The 15,317-nt window shown below is 36.7% G+C and overlaps 1 protein-coding gene across 1 annotated transcript; it reads right to left on the reverse strand.

Annotated features, from left to right (window-relative positions):
* Nucleotides 1-9,366: 9,366 nt before the first annotated feature.
* On the reverse strand, nt 9,367-12,318 carry LOC142619114 (uncharacterized). The gene is made up of 4 exons (XM_075792180.1): nt 12,187-12,318; nt 10,229-10,897; nt 10,033-10,120; nt 9,367-9,600 (listed from the first exon to the last, which is right to left on the reverse strand). Exons 2-4 carry the CDS (start codon nt 10,892-10,894, stop codon nt 9,584-9,586), a joined length of 771 nt encoding a protein of 256 aa, XP_075648295.1. The 5' UTR covers nt 10,895-10,897; nt 12,187-12,318; the 3' UTR covers nt 9,367-9,583.
* Nucleotides 12,319-15,317: the final 2,999 nt, after the last annotated feature.

Below are 15,317 nucleotides of genomic sequence, written 5' to 3' on the forward strand. Positions count from 1 at the left end.
TTGAATGTGGATCCTAAAAGACTACGACCCTTTGAGTCCCCCCTCGTCAGCTTCAGTGGAGATGGAGTGTATCCCAAAGGCATAGTGATACTGACGATCACGGTAAGGTCTTACCCCCGACAGTTGACTCATCAGCTCAATTTCCTGGTGGTAAACTGTCCTTCCTTGTACAATGTAATAATTGGAAGGCCTACACTCAATCGCTGGAAGGCAGCCACATCCACCTATTTCCTAAAGGTAAAGTTCCCAATAGAGAATGGTGTGGGCGAAGCAAAGGAGATTAGGTATTGGCTATGGAATGCTACCAAGCAGTATTAGTTGCAAAAGAGAACCATACATGGATGATTGAAGAGAAAGAAGAAGAAAAAGTGGAAGCCCTGGAAACCGTGGAGCTAGTGGACAAGGAACCAACAAAGTCTACAAGGATAGGGGCTACTTTGAGCGAAGAGATGAAGAGGAAATTAATCTGATTCCTTAAGAGTAATTTGGATGTCTTCGCATGGAGTCACGAGGACATTCCAGGCATAATCATTGAATTTATCCAACACTAGCTGAATGTAGACCCCGAGAAGAATCTCGTCCAGTAGAAGTGACGAGTCTTTGCTCCTGAATGGAATCAAGTGATCATGGACGAGGTAAACAAATTACTGGCAGCAAACTTCATTCACAAGGTCTACTACCCAAACTAGCTAGCTAACGTCGTCTTAGTAAAGAAGGTAAATGGGAAGTGGAGAATGTGCGTAGACTTCATAGATCTGAACAAAGCCTTCCCAAAAGACAGCTTCCCCTTGCCAAGAATAGACCAGCTGGTGGATTCTACAGCAAGACACAAGCTCCTTACATTCATGGATGCATTCTCGGGATACAACAAATCAAGATGTCAGAAAAAGACCAGGAGAAAACTACTTTCATCATGAGCCAAAGGCTCTACTACTTCAAGGTAATTCCTTTTAGACTAAAAAATGCAGAAGTCATCTACCAGAGCTTAGTAAATAAGATGCTTAATAAGTAAATTGGGAGAAACATGGAGGTATATGTAGATGACATGCCCGTCAAGAGCAAGGAGGAATCTTCACACCTGGACAACCTTGAGGAGACATTCACTACTCTTAGACAATATCGATGAAGATGAACCCCAACAAGTGCGCCTTTAGGGTTGCGTCGAGAAAATTCCTAGGGTTCATAGTGTCCCAGAGGGAGATAGAAGCAAACCTAGAAAATGTACGAGCCATGTTAGAGATGGCATCACCAAAGACAGTGAAGGAAGTCCGGAAACTAACAGGGAGGGTAGCAGCACTCAACAAGTTCATCTCTAGGGTGACAGACAAATGCCTGCCTTTCTTCAAGACTCTGAAGCAAGCGTTCACTTGGACGGAGGAATGCGAGAAGGCCTTCCAGGATCTAAAACACTACTTGAGCAATCCACCTCTTTTAAGCCCGTCTAGAGAAGGGGAAGACCTATACTTATACCTTGCAATGTTAGATACAGCCGTGAGTGCAGCCTTGATTCAGGAAGAGAATGGAATACAAATCCCAATCTACTATGCTAGTTAGGCCTTCCAATGAGTTGAAGCAAATTACCCACGGATCAAGAAGATTGCATTTGCCTTGATTGTAGCCTCATGAAAGCTGCACCCCTACTTCTAGGCGAATCCTATCCTGGTAATGATGGACCAACTCATAAAGAAGTCAATGAGCGTGCCCGAGGCTATAGGAAGAATGGTTCAATGGGCAATTGAACTTAGTTAGTTTGACATTGAGTACCACCCCTGAACAGCTATCAAGGCACAAGCACTAGCAAACTTCATCATCGAGTTCAAGATCCCTGACGAAGATAGGGAACCAGATGAAAGGGAGAGATGGATGATCCAAACTGACGAGTTGTCAACCAAAAAAAGGGGTGGAGTAGGGGGTCATTATCATTACCCCGGAGGGAGATACACTTAAATATGGAGTTCAGCTTCAGTTCCCCGCCACCAACAACAAAGCAGAGTACGAAGCCATATTGACGAGACTAAGGATCGAAACAGCGTTGGGCACTAAAAACTTGCTCTACTAAAGCAATTTTAAGCTGGTCGTGGGACAGATAAAGGAAGAATATGAAGCAAAGGAGGAGAGAATGCAGAAATACCTAAGACTAACGAAGCATTTAGCTCGAGGATTTGATTGGGTAGAGTTCATTCAAGTCCCTAGGAGTTAGAATGTAAGGGCAAGTAAGATAGCGAAGCAAGCATCGCCAAAAGCGGGATCAACGAGCACAGATTAAAAATGGAAGTTAAGAGGCGTCCAAGCATTGAAGAGATCCACACCTTCACAATTCAAAGCGAAAGCGGCTGGATGACCCCAATTCTATCTTTCCTTCAAGACAGACGACTTCCGTAGGACATCGAAGAGGCTAGGAAAGTCCGAAAGAGAGCAGCCAGGTTCACTATCTTAAACGATGCTCTATACAAAAGAGGTCTCCATGCCATACCTGAAGTGTGTCGACGAAAGTGAGGCTCAGTACATCCTGGAAGAGATCCATGAAGGGATATTTGGAGACCACGCAGGTCCAAGATCACTGGTAAGTAAAATCATCAGAATGGGTTACTTCTGGCCTACTATGCAGAAGGACACATGAGAGTTTGTTGAACGATGTGACAAATTTCAGAGGTTTGGAAATATTCAATGTATCCCAGCAGAAAAGTTGACACCTATAACCTTCCCGTGGCCATTCGCCTAGTGGGGAATTGACAATGTGGGTCCGCTACCCCAAGGTAAGAGACAGGTGAAATTCTTACTAGTCATGTTTGATTACTTTACAAAAAGGGTTGAATCAAAAGCACTACTGACCATCACGGTAGCAAAGATCCAAAACTTCATATGGAAGAACATAGGTTGCAGATTTGGAATACCCAAGACGATCATATCGGACAACGGAAGACAATTCGACAGCCAAGACTTCAGAGACTTTTGCTCAGGATTGGGAATCAAGAACCAGTTCTCATCTCTAGGACACTCCTAAGCCAACGGGCAGACAAAAGTGACGAACCAAACGCTGCTGAAGATCATCAAAGCAAGGCTGAAACAAGCAAAGGGCTCGTGGCCAGAAGAACTGCCTAGTGTCTTATGAGCTTACAGAACTACAGCAAGAACCCTGACAGGAGAAACTCCCTTTAGGCTTACCTATAGCACCGAGGTAGTAATTCTTGTTAAAGTAGGGATCTCCAGCATGAGAAGAGAAGTTTTTAGTGGAGACAACAACGACGATTAGTTGAGAGTCAACCTAGACTGCCTAGACGAAGTAAGAGACGGAGCATCTCAGAAGATGGCGAAATACCAGCAGAAAATGACTGAATACTACAACAAGAGGGTGAAGCTTAGAAGACTCGACATAGGAGACCTCGTCCTGCGTAAAGTCACACTAGCCACTAAGGATCCAACCCAAGGGAAGCTCAGGCCAACTTAGGAAGGGTCCTATAAGATCATCCACTACTCAAGATAAGGCAGCTACCACCTGGAGACAATGGACGGGAAGAAACTGCCCTGGCCATGGAATATCAAGCATCTGAAGAAGTATCATCAATAAATGTAAGAGGCAATTGTATCCACGTTTGAAACAAAGTAATAAAAATACTATTCAGCCAATATTCCATCTCATTACGTGCAAACCTAAAAAAATAAAATAAAAAAGGCTAAGTGATAAGATTCCGCTAGACGGATGTAAATCACTGACGAGGCCAAAATGACAAGATTTCTTAGTTGGATGTAAGTCATCTAAAAAAGGCTAAGTTATAAGATTCCGCTAGACAGATGTAAATCACTAACGAGGCCAAAGTGACAAGATTCCTTAGTTGTATGTAAGTCACCTAAAAAAGGTTAAGTGATAAGATTTCGCTAGACGGATGTAAATAACTGACGAGGCTAAAGTGACAAAATTCCTTAATTGGATGTAAGTCACTTAAAACAAGGCTAAGTGATAAGATTCCACTAGACGGAAGTAAATCATTGACGAACCCAAAAGAGAACTTCACAGAAGGATGTGAATCATCTAAAAAATGACGAAGACATGGATAAGCAAACAAAGACTCTGACAAAGGCACCATTCACATGCATCAAAACATAACAAGAAAAGAGCCATCAAAGGTATGGAAATAAGCAATAGCATAAATATATCTTGTCCATAAACGAGAATTAAAAGCCCCAAAAAACACGGGGCAAAAAAGAAAAGTATTGTCTTGAAATTAGAAGCCCAAAAACATATTGGGCACCCAAAAAAAAAAGGAAACATATATGTGTGCTAGACGGGTTCATGCAGCAGCCTTGTCACCACCAGCAGGAGCGGGCTCTAAAGCGTCCCCTTCAGGAGCAACAGCAACGAACTGAAAAGATTTGTCTGCCTCCATTTCCTTGCCAACCTCCTCCAGGTCCAAACCTCCCAAGTCCGCGTCAATAGGATGCTTGACGAGGTACCGTCAAAGAAGCTCAAAGCTCTTGTAATACCAACTAAAGAGCACAGTGTTGTACTCGTAAGTCTGTTGAAAGGCTTCAACAGCCTTGACAGCAATGGTCTTGACCTTTTCCTTTGCAGCCTGGAGTTGTTCGCCCTTTTCTAAGGTCAGGTGCCTCTCAGCCCTCAAATCGTCACCCAAGACCTTAGCCTTCTCCTTGGCAGTGTTGGCCTCGTTCATGGCAACAATGAGATCCTTCCTTAGCTTCGAGTTCTCTGCCTCCAGAGCCTCCACCCTAGACTCCACTAACGTGGCGTTTACCTCCTGACTCAGGTACTCCGTGGTGATGTGAATGGTTTCCCCCAGGACCTGAAAAAGAATTCACACAGAGCATCTAGCTTTTAGATCCACACAAAGGAGGAAAAGAGAAGAAAAATAAGTGATACAAGTACTTTACCTAGATGAGCTTATGAATATGATGACTCACGATCTCGTTGGAAGGTACATCAGTAAAGGCCTTAAGTTCCTCAGCTGTGAAGTCATCTTGCACCCTTGTCAGTGCCAGGCTGGCATCGTCCCAAACGCTAGATGAGCGTGAATCAGCCTTCTCCTTACCATTATCCGCCACCTGCTGCTTCTTTGGGCGAGGAGTGATCTCTTCCACCGAGGTGGTAGGAGACGAAGTCTTTGCAGCCCTAGGAATGGAGGCAACTGGCGTGACGAGATTCCCCTTCTCCATCAGATGCACCACCTTCTTCTCGAGCTAGGAAAGGGGCTCGTTCTTCTTGGCCCTTATTTTGGCGTACATCCCCTGGTTAAACTTTGTCATCATCTCTGCGAAAGAGAAACACTTGTAAATAAATAAATAAATATATATATATATATATATATGTATGAAACTCAAGCAGTATCAAACCAAGTAAACACTTACTCTTCTTCTCTTCAATTTCAATGGTACGTAGAACAAAGGGGGAAGGCTCCAGATCGAGGCAGTGACGAGCTAAGGTTCTGGGGTTAACCAAGTCGTCGAAGTGTTCAATGGCCTTGGTGTATTTAGTAGCTGCTTCGACTCGCCTCTTGTACCTGCTCTTGAGCTTTGGACGCTTTTTAACTGCACAACAAATAGAAAGATTAGCCACAAAAAAAAGGAGAAAGGAAGAAAGGACAAAGACTTGCAGAAGTTTGACGCACCTAGACTCAAGGTTCTCCAACGACGAATCAACCTAGGAATGTCACCCTAGAACTCGTCAAAAGGAGTCTCCCACTCGTCCCTAGACACAAAAAAAACCTCGATTTCCAATATTGGAAGGATAATCATAGATCCGTGATGATCCTAGCCTTCTTGACCCAGGGCACAAGTTCATAGTACCCATTCTCTTTTGACTCCTTTAGACGGTACAAATATGTGAACTTGTCCACCCTAATCATGTCCCCTTCAGTGACAACCATCCATATCTCCATACATTTGATCACAATCCTCCACGAGTTTGGCATAAGTTGCGTGGGAGCAATGTTGAAGTGATTCAGAAGCTCCATGATAAAGGGATGAACGGGAAACCTAAGACCGCTCAGGAAGACATCCTCATAAAAACACACCTCCCCAGGAGAAAAATGACAGGCCCATTCCTCTCTATGAGGAAGACGAACCCTAACTCTCTCAGGGAATTGAAACCTATTCTTAAACCTGAAGAGTGTCTCAGCATCTAGACCACATGCCTCCCCGAGGGCATGAAAAGCCCTAACCTCTCTTAGCTAGAAGCCGCGATATCCAACTCCAGCTCAACCTCAACAGGGTCGTCGCTAGATGACAACCCAGTTTCTAGCTCGTTGGACCTCACTTCCGACATAATTCTCAATTCACCCACTATTCCCTTAAACCAATCCACATACTCACGAAGCAAAGGGAGTAGATCAGACAACACTAGACTTAAGCCACTACCCCCAAACACAAAACCCTCAATTGAAGAGCCAAAAGAGCAAGAAGAGCTTAGAGAAGCCCCTAAGCACGCAAAGAAAAACAAAAGGGAAGGACAGAGTCTCCTAACCTCAGAGCTATCTACCATGAAAAAAAAAAAAAAAAAACCTCCAAACCCTAAAACGAAAAAAGAAAAATACCAACAATGTTTTTTGCTACAAAGAGTAAAGCTTGAGGAAAGAAACCGTACCTCGAAAGGGACAAATCCCAAAAAGAAGAAACTCAACAGGAAGCTCAAAGAAGAAAAACAATGGCGCAAAGAAGAGAAAGTAACGAGGAAAGAGAAAAAGAGGACAAGTTTTATAAAAGTTGGGCACAAAAAACTGAAAATCAACGAGAAACCCAAAGGACACGAGTGAAGCATTGAATTCCACTAGTCAAAATGTGCCACATGGCCACAATGCGTAAGGTGCCATCACTACTCATTAAATGCGACTAACACGAAACCCCAAGGGTCACGTCTGAACAAAAAACCTTCCATCTTCCTATGATCGTCATTACACGTAACGACAACCATAGGACGGGGGGGGGGGGGGCAGTTGATAGGACCAATAAAATCTCAGTCCAAACAAACCCATCAAATACCATCATCCATCCCTCCTCAGCATGGACGATGGTAGGAGCGCCATAAAGAGGAGCATTCAATGTTTCGGACAATTACTAATTAGCCAAGAAGATCGTTGGAGACCCATCAAAGCCCACATTGAATGAGCTCAGAGCGTTACAAAAGAAGCAATTACACCACCATGAATAGGGTACAATGGCTAGAAAGAATGAAAATGGATATAAGGCACACCTAAGAGCCAAAGAAGGGACATACACACATACTCACAAGAATACTCTATTCAATCTAATTCTTACAAACCTATTTTGCCATTTCTCATTACTAACTTTACCATCGGAGACTTTGTGGCTGGCACCACACCGGTGACCACTTAAGGAGAAGGATTCTATTGTCGTCTTTGCAGGTACAAAGACGAAGTCTGTGCTGACTCATCTAGACGAACCTACTCAACTGACGATTTCAGCATCATCAGTAATACTAATGCCTGCAAAAAGATAAGGGTAAGGTTTGACCGGTCAAAAGGTTCAACCATGGGTCAAGAATCAAGATGGTTGTTATTTGATACCTTTTCTTGGGTTTGAAGGAGTGTGATCAAACCATTTTAATGTAAGATAGGTGTGGCAGTTGAACCGGTTCATCGCTTCCATGGCTTCAAAGGACAAACTTTTTTAGAGATTTACATTAACTGGCAAAAGACTTAAGACTCTCTTGGGTTGAGATTATACATTATAATGTGCCTCATCCAATCTAGAATTCAGAAATCGCTTGGGATAGAGCAACCCTTTTTGTTACTAATTTAAAATCATGGTTTTAAAAATTAAACCGAACTAGTTGGTTTAATAAAAGACCGAACACCAATCTAGTCTGATTATCATAAAAATTAAAATTAAAACAAAAGTTTATTAAAAAAAATGGTAGTTCAATTGAAAAAACCGAGAACCTGTGCGGCGATTAAACTAATGGTAAGTGGTAAAATGTGGGGGAGAGATTTAAGGGGAGAAAAAAGATGTGTGTCATTGGGAATGGAATGACTTTTTTTTTTTTTTGGAGGGAATGGAATGACTTGTCTAGTTATTCCAATGTTTTGGACCTTTGATTTTAGTTTTATTTTTTTGAATAAACAGTTATAATTTAAAAATTAAAGTTAAACTATTAAACTATTATTTATAAAAATAAAAATAAAAATATAGAACTTAAATAGCAAATTATACTTTGTCAACAATTACAAATTTTTAAAAAATATCTCTTTTCTATATTTTCATAATATAATTTATAAAAACTCTAAATTCACATAAAAAGTAATTAAATTTTTTAAGTTATATTAATTATGACATCATTGATTCGACCATCGGTTTGATCCCAATTGAGCCAAAGAACTGGTAAGCAATTTCTTTTTCAGTTCTTTGGTCTTTCCAGTTTTTAAAATCATATCTAAATAAAAAAAATAAAAAATAAAAGCTTGGGGTTGGATTTGGAAGATCAACTAAGGTACTGACCAGCTTGTTGAGAGTTGATCCTTGATAACGTGTGACCCTCAAATGGTTCCACGGTTCACACAGGTCGAACCAGGTGACTCTGGAGGGTTTTTGTGAGTACAAGTGTAGAATAAGTTTTAGGGGTTGATCTATGTATTATAATTTATGCAACAGGTCAAAAACAATTGTTTTTAAACCAATCCAAAATTATTGTTTTTAAACAAAAATCTTGATTGATCACTATATATATATATATATATATATATATATATATATATAGTTATTAAACACATATTTTACACCATCTAATAAGTAATTGCCACATCAAAATTTTACTTAAAATTCAATACATCCTACCACACCTAATAACATCTCAATAAATTCCTAATTTGGTTGGATTTATATATGGGTATTAGAATTGATTGAGTATGATTGTGTATATAAGTAAATATGTGATAAAATAGTGTGATATGTTGAGATTAAAGGGGTAAAACATGAATTTTACATTACGTCCTTATAAAATTTAATCTCTTCTCATTAACCATATTATCATATATATGAAATCCATATCACAGTAGCATAAAGTAGCATATGTTAAAAAAAGGAAATCCATAAAGTCGCATTAAACTTTCCAAGTATCAAGATATTTCAGTCTAATAAGTTAATTATAACTTCTTTTTTTTGGTAAGTTAATAATAACTAATAACAATTTCCAAATTGAAATCCATATCACAATAGCACAAACCGGTCCAAAACGATTGTTTTTAAACAAAAATCTTGATTGATCACTGTATACATAGTTTATATATATATATATATACAATCACTAGTTATTAAACCCAAACTGATTTTTTTTTTATGTGATTTCTAAATATATTTCTTATTAATCATATTATCATATATATGTAATCCATATCACAATAGCATAAAGTAGCATATATTAAATAAAATAAAATCCATACAGTAGCATTACACTTTTTAAGTATCAAGGTACTTTAGACTAATAGGTTAATAATAACTAACAACAATTTCCAAATTGTTTGTTTCAAAAGTTCGACATTTGAATCACCACGCTAAATATCTACAATAACAGGGGAATAAAAGAGACTTGCTCTTCGACTGATCCATCTTCATTCCTCTAGATTGTCTTATTACCTGCAACAACAACAACCAAAAAAAAAAAATCTAAAATTACCATTTTTGTAGAAATTAATTAAACAATGCCAAAATACATATCTAATCTCACCCGAGAATAGTAGCATCATTATCTCTACTTTCATATATGACTGTACAGATCACAAGTATTGCAAAACCAATGTCACCAGTACTTCTCAACATCCCACAAACAAAATATAAACTACAAACAACATATTACATGCATAACACTCCCAATGTCACCAATACTTCCAACAAATCAAATCGTTACATAACCAATGTCACCAACACTATCCAATATCTAACGAATCAATTTGAATACCTCAGCTATTGTTGTCATTATACAAGCATATATAGTACACCGATACTTCTTCACATATATTAAAATAAGTACATTTCAAATTAATGATGAACATAAAGAAAAAATCTTACCCTGCTGCTCATTCTCATGACTAGCAACTGATGATCCTTGTGTGTGTGGATATTGTTTATCCTGAGCACCACTACCCACGTCTATGCCCTAAATGATGAAGTAAAAAAGTTAATGTACTAAACATATTCAATAATAAATTAAGAATAACTAAAAATATAGATTAAATTAATTTATAAACTATTAAATATTAATAACCTGGAAACCAGTACGAGATTGTTGTTGCATTCCTTGAATGAAGCTAGCCATTTGTTCCATTATATTAGACAATCCAGCCTTCGGCTCACATATCTCTTCTTTCTCTCTTTGTCTGTATTCTTCAGAACTTATTTGTACCCCTCGCAATGAACTACTTCTGCCACTTTTGTTAGAAGAGGTTGATCCATGTAAGATCTTTGCAACCTTCTTCTTCTTTTTGTTGGACAAAGCATTAGTATCAGTCTGAACATCATCCCCATTTGTTGCCCACTTTGAAAAGCCACACACTGAACAAGCTTCATCATTGGAATTCCCCTTCTCCAATAACGTACAACCACTGGGACAAGCATGACTCTTCTCATTACTCAAACCTAAATCCTTAACAATCTTTTCAAACTCATAAGAGTCTTTTGGCACCTTAGCATCAGAAGGAAGCATATCTTGCAGAAGTTGAAGCAACATGGTAAATGACTCGTTGCACCAACCATTAAGACACTTCAAGTGGTACAGCTGCCTAATGAATGATAATTTGCTAAAATTCTTGCAGCCTTTATATACAGGCTGCTCAGCATCTTTCATCAAGTTGTCAACCGATTTTGTATCTTCATTGGGACCTTGTATAGATTGTTGTACACTTGGACCTTCTTCTCGTGGTTCTGATGCCATATCCTGCACGAGAAACACATCATGCAACATGGCATGAATATCACTGCATTCATTAGAGATTTTTTGAAAATGACTTGCATTAGTTCCACTAGAGGTTGTTGGAGACAATTGTTCCCCATATAAAATCTAAGTCTCATAACTCTTCTAAATCCAAATGATATTATGTGATCATGTACAACATCTAGAGTCAACATAGCTGAGTTCACACAATTTACATATGGACATAAAATCATCCCATCCTTAGTCACTTTTTGAGATGCGAATTTCATGAAAGTGCACATAAAGGGTTAGTCATTATTTCAATTATTTAGTTTCACATTTAGGCATTCAAACTTATGAAAGTGACAGTTTTTACAGTTTCAACGTTAATTCCCATCTAAAATAATCTCATTTTATACTTACCATCCAAACAAGACTTTACAATTGAATTCCCAAAAGGACATGAGAAAACCAAATATACACAAAGCAAAAAACACTCCTAATAGAGACCTAAACCACTAAATTTAAAAATTGATGTGACAATTGTTGTAATTGGTTGATGTTAATAACATAATAAATTAATGTCAAAATTACTTTTTTGTGATTTAACTAATTGGTGACACATTAATTTATTATAAGTTATGTAGTAAAATTTGTACTTTGCTAACATCACTAATTTATTAATTTTGAGTAGTAGGCTATATTTAGTACTAAAAGCTATTTCAAAATCCCTAATCATGAGTGCTAAGGCAGTAAGGAAAAATTGATGGGTGCTAAGACATTTATTAAGGTTAAATGGTATATTTGTTGCGAAGTCCATCTATCCACATAACAATCCGCCATTTTCTAACAAATGAAAAACATTTGACTTAACAAAATGGCCTATGTACCTCCAAGTTTGGACCAAGAGAAATAACAATTGGATCGGGGGACACCAATAATGAGGAATTGGGTTCAAGCCTAACTCTAAATCAAGAAAAGCATAGCCATCCAAAAAAAAATTCTATGAATTTAACAACACAAAAAGAGTAATAAAATGTAAGAAATAAATAAATAAATATATATATATATATATAGCTTGATAAACAGTATCTAACAATCACTATGGAACAACAATATAAAATAGAAAGAAATCGAAATCTAAGTGCATAGTAGAGACTAGAGACAAAAATTAGAAGCAGCAAATTCTGGTTTACAACAACAGTGAGTGTAAAACAAACATAATCACAATTCAATCAAAGTATAAAACGAAAATTTTTAAATAATGAAAAGAAAAGGCACAAAATTCATTAAAGAAAATAGATGATACTCACGAGCAAGAGAGCAAGCTTTCTGTACTGAAGAGAGAGAGAGAGATAGAGAGTGTGTGTGTGTGTGTGATCGTGTAGTGGAGAACTGGGAGGGAAAAGAGAGTATTTAGGGTAAAGATGTAGCGGGAAAAAAAAACAATGTGGAAAACGATGCCGTTTAAAGAATAAGGAAAGAAAAAAAAAAAGGGTGTTATAACGGCGGTTCACATAAACCGTCGCTGAAAATATTCTAAGTTGTCTCCATTCTATTGTGGCGGCTGGAAAAACTGACACTACATACTATTGCAACGATGGAGCTCATCAGACCGTTGCTGCTGCTGCTGCTACAAATTACAAGGTCTGCACAATTTTGTTGTGGCGGTTTCCGGTTTGGTTCCGCAATAACAGTTTATAGTGGTGGTTGACCCTTAAGATTTGAGCTAATACCAATCAAATTCAGAATTTTTCAAAACTTACCAATTTAATCAGTTAAGAAAAAATAACTAACTATTTATGGATTAAACAATTAATTATGAAAAATTCTATACCTGATTGGCATTAGTTTAAACTTTAAGGTATGTTAGTGGAATTTACCTTCTTTTTTTTAGGTAAAAGGGAGATTCATTAAACAAATTATAAAAAGTTGAAAAAAAAAAAAAGTCTTTGGCAAATCCTCATAAATACTATGTAGCAGACTATCATGAAAAATAAATTTTAAATTTTGATTAGATCTCATCCTAGCAGAACTGTCCACAAACTGATTAGCTTTGCGGTAGCAATGCTTAAAATGAATCTGGTGAAAGCAAGAGACCAACTCTTTGGGACCGATGACTGGGTAAATAAATAATTTTATGAAGCATAGGGAGAAGAGATATAATATTCTCTCTCTTATTATTTATTAACATAAAGGGCAAGTGAGATTGTATTTTCTCTAAATAAAACAAGGTTCATGGTAACGGACATTATTAGGACAATTGCTAATAAATCATTTTAGAAAAATGTTAACACTACGTTCATGAAAAATATTAAAAGCCATCAAAAAAATTAATTTTTTTTTTATAAAAATTTAAAATATATATATATATATTTTATAAACCAATACTCTTACGACATTGATTCATTAACTTTTTTTCCATAAAACAATCAATCAAAGCTTGGTTTATATAATTGTACAAATAGGTAAAAAAAAAACCAAGGGAAATTCTAGTTCAAATAGGATTAGACAGCATTTTCTACAATTTCGCTCACGCAAGCCTCGAACAAGGTGTAGGCGAAGTATCGGAATCCATTATTGATCCATTTGGGTGACATTTCTCGATTGTTTGAGCAAGAGCCACTTTTGCTGGAGCAAAAATTTTGGAACACCAATTCTTTGAGCAGCCTCAAAGGTTACAAAGCATGAAGTATTCCCAAATCATGATATTTGATCACAACTATTGCCAATGGAATTAACCAACATTAAAATCAGAAAACTCCCAACAGTTAAAATGACCAAAAAAAATTTATGCATTGTGTGAATTACATGTAGATTGGTGTGACATATAGATATGTATTATCACAAAGAGAACCGAAAAATATGGATCTTAATTGGTAGCAAGCCAACCAATCACATCCTCTCGTTGTGGGTTTTCGTGACCTTGAAGAGGGGAAAACAATGGTAATGAAGCTCTTTTTTTTCCTAGCAGTCAAGTTAAATATATGTATTTTATTAAATATATATATTGAATAAAATACTATGGGTCATATACACACATACCTTTGGTGGAACAGATCACCAAATTGTCGGATCTTGTTCTTCGCTTACTTTACTAACTCCTCATGATCTCGTGTGAGGCTATTAGAGATGTCTTATTTTAAGGGAGCACTCAAAAACTATACGTATGTGTACTCAATGTAAGTCTTCATTTGACTATATGAATACTTTAAATACATGAAGAACTCACCTACTATCGGATATATGTTATCCCTAAAGGTACTCAAGCTGCTAAGCTTAAATTACTCTACTACTAATCTTGACAACTCATATAAATATTAGTTAATTTAAATTTAAATTTACTTATCAGATAACCCATGTGGATGGTCAATGGGCCATGGTTTGTGGGATAGATCAAAACCGGCCTAATTTCTAACAATATATATATATATATATATATATATATATATATATATATATATATATATATATATATAAACTATATCTATAGTATGTTTTAATATATGTTATCTTGTCACGTTTAACAAAACAAAATTTACTTCAAATTGATCTTTAAGTAACCCAAAACAATTTTTTTCATTGAATCAGGTTATAAACTATCACTACATTTTAGATCATATATCTAACCACTAAAGTAAAATGGTCCATTGTTTCTCCAAAAAAAAAAAAGAAGGTAAAATGATCCATTGAAAAACATACACACACACACACATACATGATAGAATTTGAATTGAATATGTAATGTCTAGTCCATAATAATTACTCTTTATTGTCAAACTAAAGCACTTATTTTTAATTTTTTGGTAGGTTGAATTCAATTCACAATCACTTAATCGGTAATAAAAAATGTTATCAATTAAGCTAGTTCAAATCTACCACACATAAACTATCTTCCTTTTACAATAAAATTATTCAATTTAGAATTGATGTAAATCCTTATGTTTTTGTTGCATTATTGGTTTGAATAGACAAATTGACATAGGAGATAAAATAGTATAAGAAGACACATTGTTTCAATAATTCAATAGTTATGGGAGAAAGGTGGGGGGGGGGGGGTTAAACTACGTTTGTGTTGAAAAAAAATCTAGAAATGTTAGTTGAGTTTTAAGACTCTTGACATTAATAATCAATTTTGATAATTGAAACATGAGAAAAAATGGTTCTCAAATGTTGAATATATCAGTGTTTTGTAAGTTTCAGTTAATTTAACTAATAAAGTCTCTTATCATCAAATAAGAAATTAAATATTCGAATACCACCTACACAAAAAACTAACTAGTATCTTGGTATAATGACATAAAATGCAATTATCATGAAACATACATCATATGTTGAAATTTGATTGTGTGTAAATATATTAGTATTTTCATGCAATATGATAATAAGTCGGGCTACAATTTCATTTTTAATTTCAAAATAAATCTTTGTTTTTGAGAAACTA

The sequence above is a fragment of the Castanea sativa genome, chromosome 12, assembly GCF_040712315.1.
Source record: "Castanea sativa cultivar Marrone di Chiusa Pesio chromosome 12, ASM4071231v1".
NCBI lineage: Eukaryota > Viridiplantae > Streptophyta > Magnoliopsida > Fagales > Fagaceae > Castanea > Castanea sativa.

Excerpts from the sequence above, each read along its gene's own strand:
- LOC142619114 (XM_075792180.1), bottom strand. The coding sequence starts at position 10,894 with ATGGCATCAGAACCACGAGAAGAAGGTCCAAGTGTACAACAATCTATA. Across the intron at positions 10,121-10,228 it reads AATCTCGTACTGGTTTCCAG|GGCATAGACGTGGGTAGTGG; the intron begins GTTATTAATATT and ends TTCATCATTTAG.